Source organism: Zophobas morio, unplaced genomic scaffold, assembly GCF_036711695.1.
Source record: "Zophobas morio isolate AGI-343-1 ecotype UQ-CSIRO unplaced genomic scaffold, CSIRO_AGI_Zmor_V1 ptg000007l, whole genome shotgun sequence".
Lineage (NCBI taxonomy): Eukaryota > Metazoa > Arthropoda > Insecta > Coleoptera > Tenebrionidae > Zophobas > Zophobas morio.
In genome coordinates this window covers 6,974,138-6,990,388 of record NW_026972112.1, presented here as the reverse complement: position 1 = coordinate 6,990,388, position 16,251 = coordinate 6,974,138, and the positions used below count along the sequence as shown (strand labels likewise).

The 16,251-nt window shown below is 32.5% G+C and overlaps 1 protein-coding gene across 2 annotated transcripts in view; it reads right to left on the bottom strand.

Moving 5' to 3' along the window:
* Positions 1 to 229: 229 nt before the first annotated feature.
* The window catches only part of Conv (convoluted), a 35,110-nt gene continuing 19,088 nt past the window's right edge, over positions 230 to 16,251 (bottom strand). The window contains exons 7-13 of one of the 2 annotated variants that reach the window (XM_064049438.1): positions 13,655 to 13,838; positions 13,388 to 13,488; positions 13,141 to 13,336; positions 5,530 to 5,796; positions 1,061 to 1,187; positions 941 to 1,006; positions 230 to 720 (exon numbers count right to left, since the gene is read on the bottom strand). In XM_064049438.1, coding sequence (XP_063905508.1) covers positions 369 to 720; positions 941 to 1,006; positions 1,061 to 1,187; positions 5,530 to 5,796; positions 13,141 to 13,336; positions 13,388 to 13,488; positions 13,655 to 13,838 — 1,293 coding nt within the window. In that variant the 3' untranslated portion in view covers positions 230 to 368. Of the gene's footprint in view, positions 721 to 940; positions 1,188 to 5,529; positions 5,797 to 13,140; positions 13,337 to 13,387; positions 13,489 to 13,654; positions 13,839 to 16,251 lie in introns of both variants that reach the window. The other variant, XM_064049437.1, reaches the window with a different exon arrangement.

Below are 16,251 nucleotides of genomic sequence, written 5' to 3'. Positions count from 1 at the left end.
TTCCTCTTACCCGTCCAGAGTATCAATCTATCATCAAGATTAATGACAAAGTCTTAAACTTTTCTCTTGGAAATAAATTATTAAATGCAATGCGTTGTATTTGATTATCATAATAAATTACTACTTGAAGCAAAAACGTAATGGCTTTACTAACTCTTCATAAACTCTTTACAAAGTTCATCCCCAGTAAGAATTTGTAACGCAAATAAAAAAGAAACTACATCGTGGAAATTTTTATTAATCAAACATTTTTGTACAGACTTTATAATTAATAACAATAATAGTAGTACAGAGTGGCCAATAACAGAACAGTCCTCGATCGTCCAACTTATCACAGTAAGTTCCACAGTTCCACCCTGTCAACAACTTTATGACCAGTTTACAAAACTTATAAACAAAATAACCGTCGTAAGTATCACATGATTCGCCCTCCCCCGGGTGTCGGAGTTCGGGAAGGGTTTGCATTGTTCTTTGTGGAAACCACGTATAAAAGTTTTACTGTCCCTTGCCAGCAAACATATTTGGTATTCAGTATCGTTTCCCTTCTGGCGTGTTAGGTTAGCACCGACGTCGATCTCCAAACTTCTTTTAAAATAAGGCAAAGTTACTTCATACGCGATGCTCCTCGGATCCTTTATATTCCTGACGACAACGTAAGGATCTGCGATATCGTCGTTCCGCAACACTCGCCATTTTACCTTCAATTTATTCTTCTTGCTCCTGCAAAGGTAGAGAGCATGAGGAAAGGTTGCTTCGACTAATTGGGGGCAAGAAATTCAAAAGGGACTACATCATTGAGCTACTTAAACGAATTTAACCTGAAAGTGATCGAATTCTACATGTATTGTGGTCTTTGAGGATCAGAATTAAAGTTCGTCGTAAAAATTGCAAAACCCGAAAAATCGTGCCCCCGTTCCCACGCATCATAAATAATGCTTACAGAGTGAGCTCCCTGAACCGCAAATCTGGCATTATATCATATTCTCCAGGCTGCGTCTCCATTATCCTTGAAGTATTAACATTAGTAGGGCAATTTAGTCTGTCATCGGGAAGTTCAAACAATGTTTGTCCTGACAGGTAAGGGGGCCCAGCGCACTTTATAGACTTGTAGAAGGGTGCCAGAAATAATTGTGTGTCGAAATGGCGTTTCAGAGGGCGCAGAAAACAGTCGCAGTTCAGCGGATTTCCTGAAACAAAAATGAGTTTCACGTATGAATAATGAAATAGTTGTTGTGTTATTGTTTGTGATGTTGTAACCCCATGGTGGTTCCTTTTGTAACAATGTAAATATTTAAGCCACGTCTCATGAGATTCCGAACATGGGGAGAGACAGGTTCGGGGTTGAGAAATTATCTTCCGGGATTAATTAATAAATAGCGAGCAGTCCCGTAGCTAGAAAACTTATTCGGGGGGGGGCAAGTTTGTCGACAGAGGGGGCTTCATGTAAATATTTATATTTTAACAATACATTCAGATAACTACTTTATTTTTTCTGAGTTTTTATATTTGAAAGAACATTAAAATAATCGGAAACGGCGATTTTTTACGCTAAATTTTCGTAAAAACCTGTCGAAGTCCAAAAAATTAGTACGGTACTTGGTTAAAATGCTGGTTAAAACAGAGAATGTAGATTCACAAACAGCTGTACTGCATCCAAAAATTTGTGTAGTGGCCATATAGGTAACATCCAATTTGTTTGAGTTTATTTTTTTGCATGTTTAGTACATATTTTAAAAATCCGACTTCGAAACCAAATATTTCGAAACTTTTGTTACGGAACCATGAACTCGTCATTTTTTTTTAAACTCGTCGAGATGTGTATTTCAGAATTTTTTGTCAACTTTAACAAAAGCTCAATTTTTGGAAACCCATATAAAATGTTTGACTTTTTCCAAGCATTTTCGAAAATTACCAAAAGAATTCCTTTGTTCATCTAGATTTCTTCCAAAAATCGTTTTGGATTCAATTTTTTTGAAAATTCTTACATTTTTTGCAGAATCGACGGAAGAAATATGGCAATTTTTGAGAACCTGTATCAAATTTTTGACTTTTTTCAAGCACGTTCGAAATTACCAAAAGGGATTCCTTTATTGATTTCGATCTCCAGATGTTGTTTTTGGTTGTTTTTTCGAAAATTCGTACAATTTTTCCATAATCGCCAAAAGAAATATGGTAATTTTTGAGAAATTTTGAAAATTCCAGCTCGAAACCGAGTATTTCGAAAATTTTGATCCGGAACCTTGAACCTGTCATGTTTTTTTAAGCTCGTCCAAATCTGTATTTCAGAATTTTTTGTCAACTTTACGAAAGTTCAATTTTTGAAAACCCATATAAAATTTTTGACTTTTTCCAAGCATTTTCGAAAATTACCAAAAGAGATTCCTTTGTTCATGTCGATTTCCAGAAATCGTTTTGGATTCAATTTTTTTGAAAATTCTTACATTTTTTCCAGAATCGACGGGAGAAATATGGCAATTTTTGAGAACCTGTGTCAAATTTTTGACTTTTTTTCAAGCACGTTCGAGATTACCAAAAGGGATTCCTTTATTGATTTCGATCTCCAGATGTTGTTTTTGGTTATTTTTTCGAAAATTCGTACAATTTTTCCACAATCGCCAAAAGAAATATGGTAATTTTTGAGAAATTTTGAAAATTCGAGCTCGAAACCGAGTATTTCGAAAATTTTGATCCGGAACCATGAACCTGTCATGTTTTTTTAAGCTCGTCCAAATCTATATTTCAGAATTTTTTGTCAACTTTTACGAAAGTTCAATTTTTGAAAACCCATATAAAATTTTTGACTTTTCCCAAGCATTTTCAAAAATTATCAAAAGAGAGTCCTTTGTTCATCTCGATTTCCAAAAATCGTTTTGGATTCAATTTTTTTGAAAATTCTTACAATTTTTCCAGAATCGACGGAAGAAATATGGCAATTTTTGAGAACCTGTATCAAATTTTTGACTTTTTTAAATCACGTTCGAGATTACCAAAAGGGATTCCTTTATTGATTTCGATCTCCAGATGTTGTTTTTGGTTGTTTTTTTCAAAAATGCGTGCAATTTTTCCACAATCGCCAAAAGAAATATGGTAATTTTTGAGAAATTTTGAAAATTCGAGCTCGAAACCGAGTATTTCGAAAATTTTGATCCGGAACCTTGAACCTGTCATGTTTTTTAAGCTCGTCGAAATCTATATTTCAGAATTTTTTGTCAACTTTTACGAAAGTTCAATTTTTGAAAACCCATATAAAATTTTTGACTTTTCCCAGGCATTTTCAAAAATTATCGAAAGGGATTCCTTTATTGATTTCGATCTCCAGATGTTGTTTTTGGTTTTATTTGGTTGAAAAGTCGGAAATTTTTTCAGCAATCGCCAAACGAAATGTAATTTTTGAACTTTGAAACCGAATGTTTCGAAAATCTTGATCTGGGACCATCTAGACCTTATGTTTTTTGATTGAGCTCGTCGAGATCAACATTTCAGATTTTTTTGTGGATTTTTAGTCAACTTCAACAAAAGCTAAATTTTTGAAAATCCATAAAATGTTTTTGACTTTTCCCAAGCGTTTTCGAAAATTAGCAAAAGGGATCTCTTTATCAATTTCGATCTCCAGGTGTTGTTTTTGGTTTTATTTTCTCGAAGTTTGTACAATTTTTCCAGAGCCGCCAAAAGAAATGTAATGTTTGAGAAATTTTGAAATGTCGACTTTGAAACCGAATTTTTTGAAAATCTTGGTCTGGGACCATCAAGACCTTATGTTTTTGGATTAAGCTCATCGAGATCTACATCTCGGAATTTTTTGTTGATTTTTTGTTAATTTCAACAAAAGCTCAATTTTTGAAAATCCATATACATTTTTTGACTTTTCCCAAGCATCTTCGAAAATTAGCAAGAGGGATCTCTTTATTGATTTTGATCTCCAGATGTTATTTTTGGTTATATTTTTTTGATATTTCGTCGAATTTTTCCACAATCGCATAAAGAAATAGCTTTTTTTAAAGTAACTTTTGAGATTTTTTAGAAATTTTAGGTAGAAACCCAATATTTCGTAAATTTTGTTCCGGGAGCATGAACATGTTTTTCGATTAAGCTCATCGAGATCTATATTTCAGAATTTTTTGTCAACTCTAACAAAAGCTCAATTTTTGAAAACTAAATAAATTTTGACTTTTCTTGAGCATTTCCAAAAATTACCAAAAGTCATTCATTTATTTATTTCAATCTTCAGATGTTGTTTTTGGTTTTATTTGATCGAAAATTTGTAAAATTTTTCTAGAATCGTCAAAAGAAATAGGAGTATAATTTTTGAGAAATTTTAAAAAGTCAACTTGGAAACCGAATATTTCGGAAAATCTTCGTCTGGGACCAGCAAGACCTTTTTTTTTGACTAAACTCGTCGAGATCTGCATCTCAGAATTTTTTGTAGATTTTTGGCCAATTTCAACAAAAGCTCAATTTTTGAAAATCTATAAAAAAATGTTTACTTTCCCACGCATTTTCGAAAACTAGCAGAAGGAATCTTTTTATTGATTTCGATCTCCAAATGTTTTTTTTTTGGTTTTATTTTTTCGAAAATTGGTACAATTTTTCCAGAGCCGCCAAAAGAAATGTAATTTTTGAAAAATTTTGAAATGTCGACTTTGAAACCGAATTTTTGAAAAATCTTGGTCTGGGACCATCAAGACCTTATGTTTTTTGATTAAGCTCATCGAGATCTACATCTCAGAATTTTTTGTCGATTTTTTGTCCATTTCAATAAAAGCTCAATTTTTAGGAAATCCATATATTTTTGACTTTTCTCAAGTACATAGTAGGCTATGGAATAAAATGTGACATGTTCATTTTTTTATACGGTCAACATCAACGGTAGGGTGATATTGCCAAATAATATACCCTGTAAGAAAATAAAGGGGGGGGGGCGGTTGGGGCCAGTTAATATGCTTCGGCAATCGGCATTATATTGAAATTTTATTACTAATTTGAAATTTATAATGTATAAGTCTTCCAGGGGGGGCAACCACAACTGCTAGGGGGGGCACAGCCCCCTCTTGCCCCCCCGTAGCTACGGGGCTGATAGCGAGAAGCCGCAATGTGAAGTTCATTGCTTGAGGTCGCGCAAAAATATAGATTTGAATTTGTTTTTAAAACTTGGTACCTAGTGAAATATACTTACTTAATTGTTGAATATGCAAATTTCATTTTGAAAATTTAATATTCAAAGCTAAAATTATTAAAGCTAATCGAATTTGTTCACGTTGATTTATAAAGCGACGTACATCAAAAAATTACTGCGACGTCTAAAACACATTAAACTGATACAAATTTAATGAATTTACTGACATTAGACTATCAAGCTGTCAAAGCGGAGTGCTGTACCGAAATTTAATTTTCGAATTTAAAGTGAAATTATAATTTATGAACCTCATTAAAATGGCAAATATTGACTCAGCGAAGCTCCGGAGCCTAGTATTCATCCGCCAGGATTTTTAGCGTTTATTTCATTATCGTATTTAATTATGAGTTACGTACCTTCAAAGTAGACATCCGTGCCTTTGACCACTAAATTCATTAACTCTGGACTGAACCCATCGAACAGGTTATTGCTGATGTCCAGAAGACTTAATTTTGTGACGTTATTAAGGTGCTTCCATGGCAATTCGTGCAGAACATTACTCCCTAATCGAACTTCAGTTACACTGAGTGGAAGCCTGAAAAACTCTACATCGGTAGAAAGGTCCTCGATCCTATTATACGACAAATCCAACGAGACCAAGCTAGTTAAATTCCCTATAACTCCTAAAACTCCGGCAATTAATTTAAAATAACGCTATTAGGGTCGAGTTCGTAGGTGTGTTTGAAGTGATATCTCGACGAAGAGCTTTTTGCAAGAATTGTTGTGATGAGACATGATTATTCATTAATGTGGATGAAAATTAAACCGCTTAAGGATTTTCTTGTTAAGAGAACATCGTTATGCTTTGTGTACCAAAAAAACCATTTCATAATAAAATCAGAGTTCTTGTGCTTTATCTTCTTTACTAAATAACAATCTTAATTTCAGAATTTCAGGTTGGCTTAAAAAGTAATCGTAGCGAAAAATTCCCCTTAGTGTATATGGGAGCAAGTACCACGTCAAAATGATAGTTAAAATTGCATTAAATGTGCCATTTGTCTACGTTTCTAAAAGAATCTTATGTATTTTTAAGAAAGCTCTATCGTTCCGTAAATAGTGGAATTTTGTACATTAAATCTTGGGTAAGTCACGATGTTTCTTAATTTTTTTTAATTAGAATTTTCTTTTATATGTTATCAACTTGCGCAAACTATTGATATTTTATTAGTTTTTTTAAATAATTGGACTCTTCTAATTCTCAAAATATGGTTTTTATGTCGTTTTTAAGTTTTTTTATTTTCTACGTCGCCAGCACATTCGTAATTTTCAAAATATTTAACAAGGGCAAAAATTGGAGTTGTTTTGAACGAGTTGGCAACACCGCGAGAAAAATTCTCCCAGGGATTACATTGCACGTGAACCTGAGATTAAATCAACTAAAATATGAGCAATCAAATTACAAAAATTCTTTTTTCTATAGCACATTCGATATTTTTAATTTTTAACAAGCCAATTTTTAAGAAATCGAGAATTTCAAAAGTCACCAAAAAATTGGAGGTGTTTTGAGTGAGTTGGCAACATCGCTGGAAAAATTACTCCTATGAATTAAAAAAAAAATGTGTTTTGAAATTTCGCAAACTATTGAAATTTTACTTTAGTTTTTAAATATAATAACTGTACGCTGATAATTCCGACAATATGATTTTTATATTGTTAATGTTTTTAAATTATTTTATCTTTTTTGGTAACACATTTGGTATGACTCCATCGCGCTTTAGTCTAAAAAGACGACAGCGTAACTGCTGAAGCACGTACAATGTTTTGAAATTTTGCAAACTCGTCGCCTGAGAACTTGTTTGATCCACAGACCGGAGCGCGCTCAGGCTAATGTCGACTCTAAGGGTTCAGAATTTCTGCTAGCAATACTAGTGGAACCGTAATCATGCAATAGATTTTTTTGGGAAAGTGCAGTTATTTTTATGTTTTAGAAGCACTGTGTTCTATTTTGTATTAATTTTTACATATTTTTGGTCACAAACTTGATAGTTAATTTTAACTTTTACTTTTAGCAACAAAAAACTTTCAGTGATCAAAAATTGAAAAAGTGAATTATCGAAGAATCAAAAATTTTAAAAATCGAAAAATTAAAAAAACCAGAAATTGAAACGTTCCCAAAACCGATAATGTTGAAAAAAACTGAGAAATCGAAAACTTGAAAAATCGGGAAATCTAAAAATGGAAAACTTGAAAAATTGAAACAGAAATATTGAGAACTGAAACATTGAGAAATCGAAAAATCTAAAATTTAACACACTGAAAAATTCCAAAAAATTGAAAATCTATGGTTCAAAAAATGAAAATTTGAAAATCCAAAAAGCAAAAACTCGAAAAATCGAAAAGTTGAAATGCAAAAAAAATCCCTAAACTCAAATATCGGTAAATTGAAATATAGGAGAAAAATTGAAGAATCAAAAAACTGAAAAATCATTAAAATGGACGAAATATCCAAAAATTGGGAGATTAAAAAATTGAAAAATTGAGAATCGAAAAGTCAATAAAGCAAACTCGAAAAATCGTAAACTTAGAAATCAAAAACCTAAAAAATCGGAAAATTGAAGAAATGAAAGATCGAAACATTGGGAAGTCGAGAAATGGGAAAACCAAAAAATTGATTCATTGAGAAATGGGAAAAGTGAAAATTCAGAAACGTCAAAATTTGAGAAATTAAAAAATACTGAAGAACTGAAAAATCGAAATAAAAATTAAAAAATTGGAAAATTAAAAAATGGGATAATTCAAAAAGATCGAAAAATCCACAAGACGAAAAGTAAAAAATCGAAAAAGCGACAAATCGAAAAATTGAAACATCGAAAAATTCAAAAACTGCGCCATCGAGAAATCGAAAAATCAAAAGGCTGAGAAACCACGGAGTCGAGAATAGGAGAAGTCGAAAAATCTAAAAATTGAGAAACCGAAATAAGCCAAAATTGAAAATTTAAAAATTCCGAAAATTGAAAAAGTAAAACATACAAGACCTGAACACTTGAGAAATCGAAAAATCTAGAATTTTAACAATTAAAACATCGAAAAGTTGAAAAATCGAGAAATCGACATATAAAACAGTCGCAAAATGTAAAAATCTGAAGTTTAAAAAACGAAAAACTAAAAATCCAAAAAATAAAAAATGGAAAAATCGAAAAGTAGAATAAATGAAATATTGAAAACTCCCAAAACTGAAAGAAACATCCAAAAATTGAGAAATTAAAAAATTGGAAAATTGAGAAATCGAATAACCAAAAAAGTAAAGTCGAGAAATCGAAGAATTGAAGAAAGGAAAAATCGAAACTTTGAGAAGTCGAGAAATGGGAAAACCAAAAATAGATCATTTGAGAAATCGGAAAACTGACAATTTAACGACAAAATTTGAAAAACTGAAAAATAGAAAAACCGAAGAACTGAAAAATCAAAAATTCGAGAAATCGAAAAATCTAAAATTTAAATCATTGAAAAATCGAAATTCCACAATTTAAGAAATTGAAAAATTGATATATCGGATAACTGAAAAATCGAACCATTGAAAAATTGGAAAATTGAAAAATTGAAAAGCCCATAAGTAAAAAATCGAAAAACCGACAAAATCAAAAATCGAAACATCGAAAAGTTCCAAAACATCGAGAATTCGTAAAATCAGGGGATCGAGAAATCGAGGGGTCGAAAGCCGAGAAGAAAAGTTAAAAATTGAAAAATTGGTGAATCGAGAAATTGAACAATCGCAACATAGAAACAATTCGATATATCAAGTAATCAAAATTTTGAAAAATCGAAAAATTTTAAAAAAGAAAAATTGGAAAATCGGAAATTTAAAAATTCGGAAAATTGAAAAATTGAAAGATAGAATAACTGAAAACTCGAGACATCGAAAAACCTAGAATTTTAAAAATCGAAGTATAAAACAAAGAAAAACTGTCGAAAAATTGAGAAATCCAAAAAGTAAAAAATCGAAAAATAAAAAATCCAGGAGTGCAGAAATCGAAAAGTCCAAATATCGACATATTGAAAAATCCGAAAACTGAAAGAAATTTCCAAAAAAAATGAGAAATTAAAACATTTGGAAAACTGAGAAATCGAAAAAATAAAAAACGAAAGTCAAAAAATCCGAAGCTTAAAAAATCGAAAAGTTGTAAAATCAACAACCTGACAAAATCGAAAAATTGAAGAATTGAAAAAAATCAATACTTTGGAAAGTCGAGAAATGGGAAAATAAAATAAATTTACTTCAAAGTCGGAAAACTGAAAATTTAGAAACGTCTAAATTTGAAAAATTGAAAAGGACGAAAAAGGACGAAAAGGACGAAAAAGGACAAATAGGACGAAAAGAAAGAAACAGGCTAATAGGGACCAAAAAGGATGACAAGTACGAAAAAGACGAAAAAGGACGAAAAAGAACCAAAAGGACGAAAAAGGACGAAAAAGAACGAAAAGGACGAAAAAGAACAAAAGGGACGAAAAAGATGAAAAGGACGAAAAAGGATAATAAGGACGAAAAAGGATAATAAGAACGAAAAGGACGAAAAGGAAGAAGAAGGATAATAAGGACAAAAAGGACGAAAAGAACGAAAAGGACGAAAAAGGACGAAAAAGGGCGAAACAGGACGAAAAGGACGAAAAGGTAGAAAAATGACGAATAAGGCCGTAAAAGGATAATAAGGACGCAAAAGGACGGAAAGGACGAAAAAGGACGAAAAGCATGAAAAGGACGAAAAAGGATAATGAGAACGAAAAAGGACGAAAAGGATGAAGAACGAAGAAAAGGACGAAAATTCAAAACTCTTGTACCCGGTATACGTTAACTGTTCCACGTTTTTCTCATGTGACCCCCTTCATTAGACAACTAAATTGGCTGAAGTCGAAAAAGTGAAAAACCTAAAATTTAATGAAAAATTGAAAATCCAAAAAGCAAAAAATCGAAAAAAAAAATCCAGGAGTGCAGAAATCGAAAAGTCCAAATATCGAAATATCGAAAAATCCCAAAACTGAAAGAAATAAAAAAATGGGAAATTTGGAAAACTGAGAAATCGAAAAAATAAAAAATCAAAGTCGAAAAATCCGAAGCTTAAAAAAATCGAAAAATTGTAAAATCAAAAACCTGAAAAATCGAAAAATTGAAGAATTGAAAAAAATCAAAACTTTGGAAAGTCGAGAAATGGGAAAATAAAAAAAGATTAAATACTTCAAAAATCGGAAAATTGAAAATTTAGAAACGTCTAAATTTGAAAAATTGAAAAGGACGAAAAAGAACGAAAAGGACAAAAAAAGGACAAAAATGGACGAAAAAAAAATAAGGACGAAAAAGGATAATACGGACAAAAAGGACGCAAAGGACAGAAAAGGACGAAAAAGGACAAATAGAACGAAAAGGAAGAAACAGGATAACAAGAACCATAAAGGACGAAAAGGACGAAAAGGACGAAAAGAAGAGGAAATGGACGAAACAGGACCAAAAGGACGAGAAATGATAATAAGGACAAAAAAGGACGAAAAAGACGAAAAAAGACGAAAAGGACGAAGAAGGACGAAAAAGGAAGAAAAGGAAAAAGGATAACAAGGACGAACAAGGACGGAAAGGACGAAAAAGGACGTAATAGGACGAAAAAGGACAAAAAAGGACGAAAAGGACGAAAACGGACAAAAAAGGACGAAGAACGAAAAAGGATAATAACGACGAAAAAGGACGAGAAGGACGAAAAAGGACGAGGAAGGACGAAAAGGACGAAAAGTACAAAAAAAGGATAATTAGGACGAAAAAGACCAAAAGGACGAAAAACGACGAAGAAGGACGACAAGGATGAAAAAGGACGAAAAGGACGAAAAAGGACGGAAAGGTCGAAAAAGGACGAAAAGGACGAAAAATAAGAAAAGGACGAAAAAGGACGGAAAGGACGAAAAAGGACGAAAAAGGAACAAAAAAGACGGAAAGGACGAAAAAGGATAATAAGGACGAAAAGAACAAAAAGGACAAAAAAGGACGAAAAAGGACGAAAAGGACGAAAAGGACGAAAAAGGACGAGGAAGGACGAAAAGGACGAATAAGGACGTAAAAGGATAATAAGGACGAAAAAGGACGAAAAGGATGAAAAAGGACGAAAAGGACGAGAAGGACGAAAAGGAAGAAAAGTACAAAAAAAGGATAATTAGGACGAAAAAGACCAAAAGGACGAAAAACGACGAAGAAGGACGACAAGGATGAAAAAGGACGAAAAGGACGAAAAAGGACGGAAAGGTCGAAAAAGGACGAAACGGACGAAAAAGGACGAAAAGGACGAAAAAGGACGGAAAGGACGAAAAAGGACGAAAAGGACGAAAAAGGATAATAAGGACGAAAAGAACAAAAAGGACAAAAAAGGACGAAAAAGGACGAAAAGGACGAAAAGGACGAAAAGGACGAAAAGGAAGAAAAAGGATAACAAGGACGAAAAATGACGAAAAAGGACGAAAAGGACGAAAAGGACGAAAGAGGATGAAAAGGACAAAAGAGGGCGAAAAAGACGAACGAGGACGAAAAGTACGAAATAAGATAATAAGGACGAAAAAGGACGAAAAGGACGAAAAAGGATGAAAACAACGAAAAGGACGAAAGAGGATAATAAGGACGAAAAAGGACGAACAGGACGAAAAAGGACCTGAAATAATTAAAAACCGTAAAATTGAAGAAGACAAAAATTTAGAAATGGAATCATTGAAATATCGGAAAATTCAGAAATCGAAAAATAAAAAATCTAGGAATCGAAAATTTGAAGAATGGAAAAAATTAAAAACTCCAAATTTGAAATCTTGAAAAATTGACACATCCAAAGTCGAAAAATCGAAAAGCCGAAAAATCTCAATAGGGTTTATTTATAAACCACAAGTTCAGGACTATGCTACTTTTTAACATGTAAATAACATTTATTCGTCAACTTTGTAAGATGACACCTTGACGTCAAAGGTAAAAACTCAACACGGATTCATAAACCGTAAAAGGAGAATATAAAATTTAAATAACATCTATTATTGTAAAATTTGGGAACCACGTCATTTCACCGTTGGTGACAAATTTTGATAAGCGTTTTACCATGTGATAATACAATTAAAATGTAAATTTTGTCTTTCGGAAACATTATGTATTAAATCGTTAAGATGTTCAAGAACATTGTTCACTTATTCGTTGTAAAGTCCGACCAGATGGTCGAAACGGGTTAGTTCTTCGTAGTGGATGTGTATCAGATCAGCTCTAACAAAGTCGGCTTATAGATAAATAGCTTAGGGTCGATTTTGGGCTGAGTGCGTTCTGGTCTGTAGATCAAACAAGTTCTCAGGCCCCGAACTATTGAAATTGTTTCTAGTTTTTTAACATAACTGAACCGGGACGATTCCTACAAAGATTTTTATGTCGTTAATGTCTTTAAATATCTTTTATTTTATATGTCGTTAGCACATTCGATATTTTTAAATTTTTAACAAGCGAAATTTTTTATGTTCGAGAATTTCAAAGTTCGTCAAAAAATTGGAGGTATTTTGAACGAATTGGCAACATCACTGGATAAATTTCTGACATGAATACGATTAATAAATGTTAATAATTTGTTAATATATTTCAACTTTCCAGAAGACAGATTTCTGTCAACTCTGAAACTGTATTCTTTCATTTTTCTTTTAATATTGTAATTCAAATCGAAAAGTTACACCAGCTCTGTTTCAACATTATGTCCTGTGGGTTTCTGTTAACTGCTACACAATTGTTGTCCTTATTTGTTACCCTCAAACCTAGTTTTTTCGAGCCACGAGCTTAAACCAGTTTCCCGTAATCGCGCCCTTAAGCGAAAATAAGATCATTTTGATCAACAATTGCTTCACCGACACAATCCAATTTAGATACTGTAAATTAGTCTCGCAAATTAGATCTCTTAGTCTCTAAGATAAACTTCATCACGACAGTCTAATGCTAAACTCGAACATCTCCGCGAACTCGACCCAGCTTCTCTTTTTACCTCTTCTCAGATCCGCAATGGAATTGTGCGACAAGTTGAGCTTCTTCACCTTCGAAGTACCGAAAGTAAGATCAAACGTGACAACCGGCATCGAATTATACGACAAATCGATTTCCCTTAATTTGTAGGGTATGTAGGGACTGCTCGGGAAGGTTTTCCTCGTTATAAAGCTGATTTTATTGTGGCTTAGATCCAACTTAAAAAAGAATCTCAAGATGAAAGCGGACTAAAATTAAATTTCACCTACTCGTTCCAGCGATAAGCAATCGTCGAATAAACCGTGCGTTTTGTTATCCAACTTCTCGATTTTATTGTGTGAAAGATCCAAGGTCTGCAGGGCGACCAATCCTGAAACAACAAATGATTCATCCTGCCGGAAAAACAAAGGAGAGATAGCATAATGCGCTGCAAAGGATTTTACTATTTGCGAATTTTAATTACGAGATACCTGAATGGGAGCTTTTTAGGAGGTGGCAGGAACGTAAGTAGGTGGAGAAAAGTCTGATTAATTTACCTTGTAAGCCTGCATTTGGAATGTAGGTTATATTGTTGTGGGTCATATTCAAAACAATCAATTGTAGCAATCCATCAAAAGCCCTAGCGCTCACGTTCCAGATCTGGTTATGTGCCAAATTCAGCTCAAAAACGACAGGCAATTTACCAAAAGCGGCCTTGTTCAACTTCGTCAAGTTGTTCCCCTACAACACGAACAGTCGCTACAGGGGCGGATTGAGCGCAAAGGGATGAAAACAGTGTAGAGGCGTGAAATGCCGAGAGCTATACATTTTTGGATGAATAATGTTATCACAAGCTAACACATTTAATAAATAATTCTTACAAAAATACTAAAATTTTTCATAATAATTGCAGCCTAAATTTTAGAAAATAGCCTACTCCTGTACTTGTGGTTTATGAATCTGCCTTGATGATGATCGTCCCAGGGGCGGATACAGGATTTCGTTCAGGGGGGGGCAATTTTTGTGTGATTTTACCTATGTACCAGAAATTCGTTCTAAACAAAAAAAATTATAAAATTTTAGCTAGTATACTCTTTTTCACATAACATGGGTGACATTTGGTTCTTTTCATTACACGTATAGTGTACAGTAGAACCTCGATAATCCTAATTCCTAATTGGGAAAAAGGTGTGTTCGGATTAACGATTTGTTCGGATCAGCAATTTTCGCAAAAATCTGAAAGGGAATTGAATAACAACTTCATACACAACTGAAAACAAACTTCAAGAAATAAACCTAAATTTTATTAAACAAAAATTAAAGAATTCTTAAGCAACAATGGATAATAGATACATCATAAAAAAAAATTACTCCGTGATAATAAACACGCTATCTTTTTGGAATAAACATCCCGGGATCTATACCCTGAAATTTTTCAGAATTTTTAGATAAATTTTTCAAAAATGAAATTTTCCATTATGTATTCGTATTACCTCCATTATGCAAATTTCGACCCATTCTCGACGATTTTCGAAATTTAACTAAATATATTTTCTTGTAAATTTTGGACCTCAGAAGTCACTTCTAGCTTCATTTCTTCGATAACTTAAACCATTTTTCCAGAATCGTCCAGTTGAAATATCAGTTTTTTAAATTTCGAAAAATTCGAATTTCACAGCGAATTTTCCGAAAATGTTGCTCCGTTACCATAAACATGGTATATTTTTGGAATCAGCACGTCGGGATATACGAGTATATCCCTGAATTTTTTCAGAATTTTTAGGAAAATTTTTAAAAAATGAAATTTTTCTCATGCAAATTTCGACCCATTTTCGACGATTTTCGAAATTTAACCAAATACTTTCTCTTGTAGATTTCGGGTCTCCGATAACTTCATCCGTTTCTCCAGAATTAGATAATTAATTTAGTGCTTTGAAATATCGCAATTTTTAAAAATTTCAAAATATTCCATACAACATATGCAGAAAGATCTTGCGTCATTTTTGGAAGTAGATGCATGTTTTCAAGTTCAGTTCGGATTGCAGAGTTTTTGTTCGGATTAAAGAGGCATGGACTTCAAATAGCCTCTGTTCGGATTACTGGATGTTGAAACAATCGTTAGTTCGGAATATAGAGGTTGTACTGTATTTACAAAATGAAATATGATTTCAAAATTTTGAAATTGGTCAAAATAAAGTACCTCGGTCGTGTGTCAGGGGGGGGCAATTGCACCCATTGCCCCCCCCCTGGATCCGCGCCTGGATCGTCCTTGTTATTACTTCCCGATCATAAGCTAAGAAAGCGTTGTATGTAAATTTTGTCGACTTTTCATGACCCCTATAGTACTAAAAGATAGGTATTAAATAAATAATCTTCGAAACTACTGGATTGATTGCTGTCACCTGAACGTTCAGATTTTTGGAAAAATAATCAAAGTTCTGTAACAACTGAATGTGTATTGATCAAATCAACAACGACTCACTCCGTTTTCCTGAATTTGGAAATAAAGTACTGTTATTATTAGTATTACACTGCATCTATGAAAATTCATATACGTGTCCTTGAAAAATGTCGATGATGTCATGACAAAATTTTATAATGGAAAAACTCACTTGAAACAAATAAAAATAAAATTCGCAAAATCAAATTTTTCGAAAATCTTAATTTGTTTACTTTCGACCAATTTTTTGTTTTTTGTTTTTCTTTGATTTTGCAAATTTTTGAGATCAGAATTTTTCATTTTTGCAACTTCAATTTTTCGATTTGTACTTTATTAATTTAGCAATTTTTCGATATTAAAATTTTCTTTAATTTTATTTTTCGTTTTTCCGATTTTTAACTTTCATTTTCTCGATTTTATAGCACAATTTTTCATTTTTTCATTGTCTTTATTCCTTTCGATTTTATAATTTTTCGTTTATTCAATTCTTCAAAATTTCAATCTTTAATTTTTTAATTCGTTTATTTTTAACTTTTTAAATTTTTCAATTTTGCAATTTTGGATTTCTCAATTATCCGATTTTTCAATTTCTTTCATTTTCATTATTTCAATTTTGCAATATTTTCTTCTTTCGATTTTGCAGTTTTTCGATTTTTAAGTTTCTCAATTTTTAATCTTTCGGTTTTTAAATTTTTCTTTTATGCAATTTTCAAA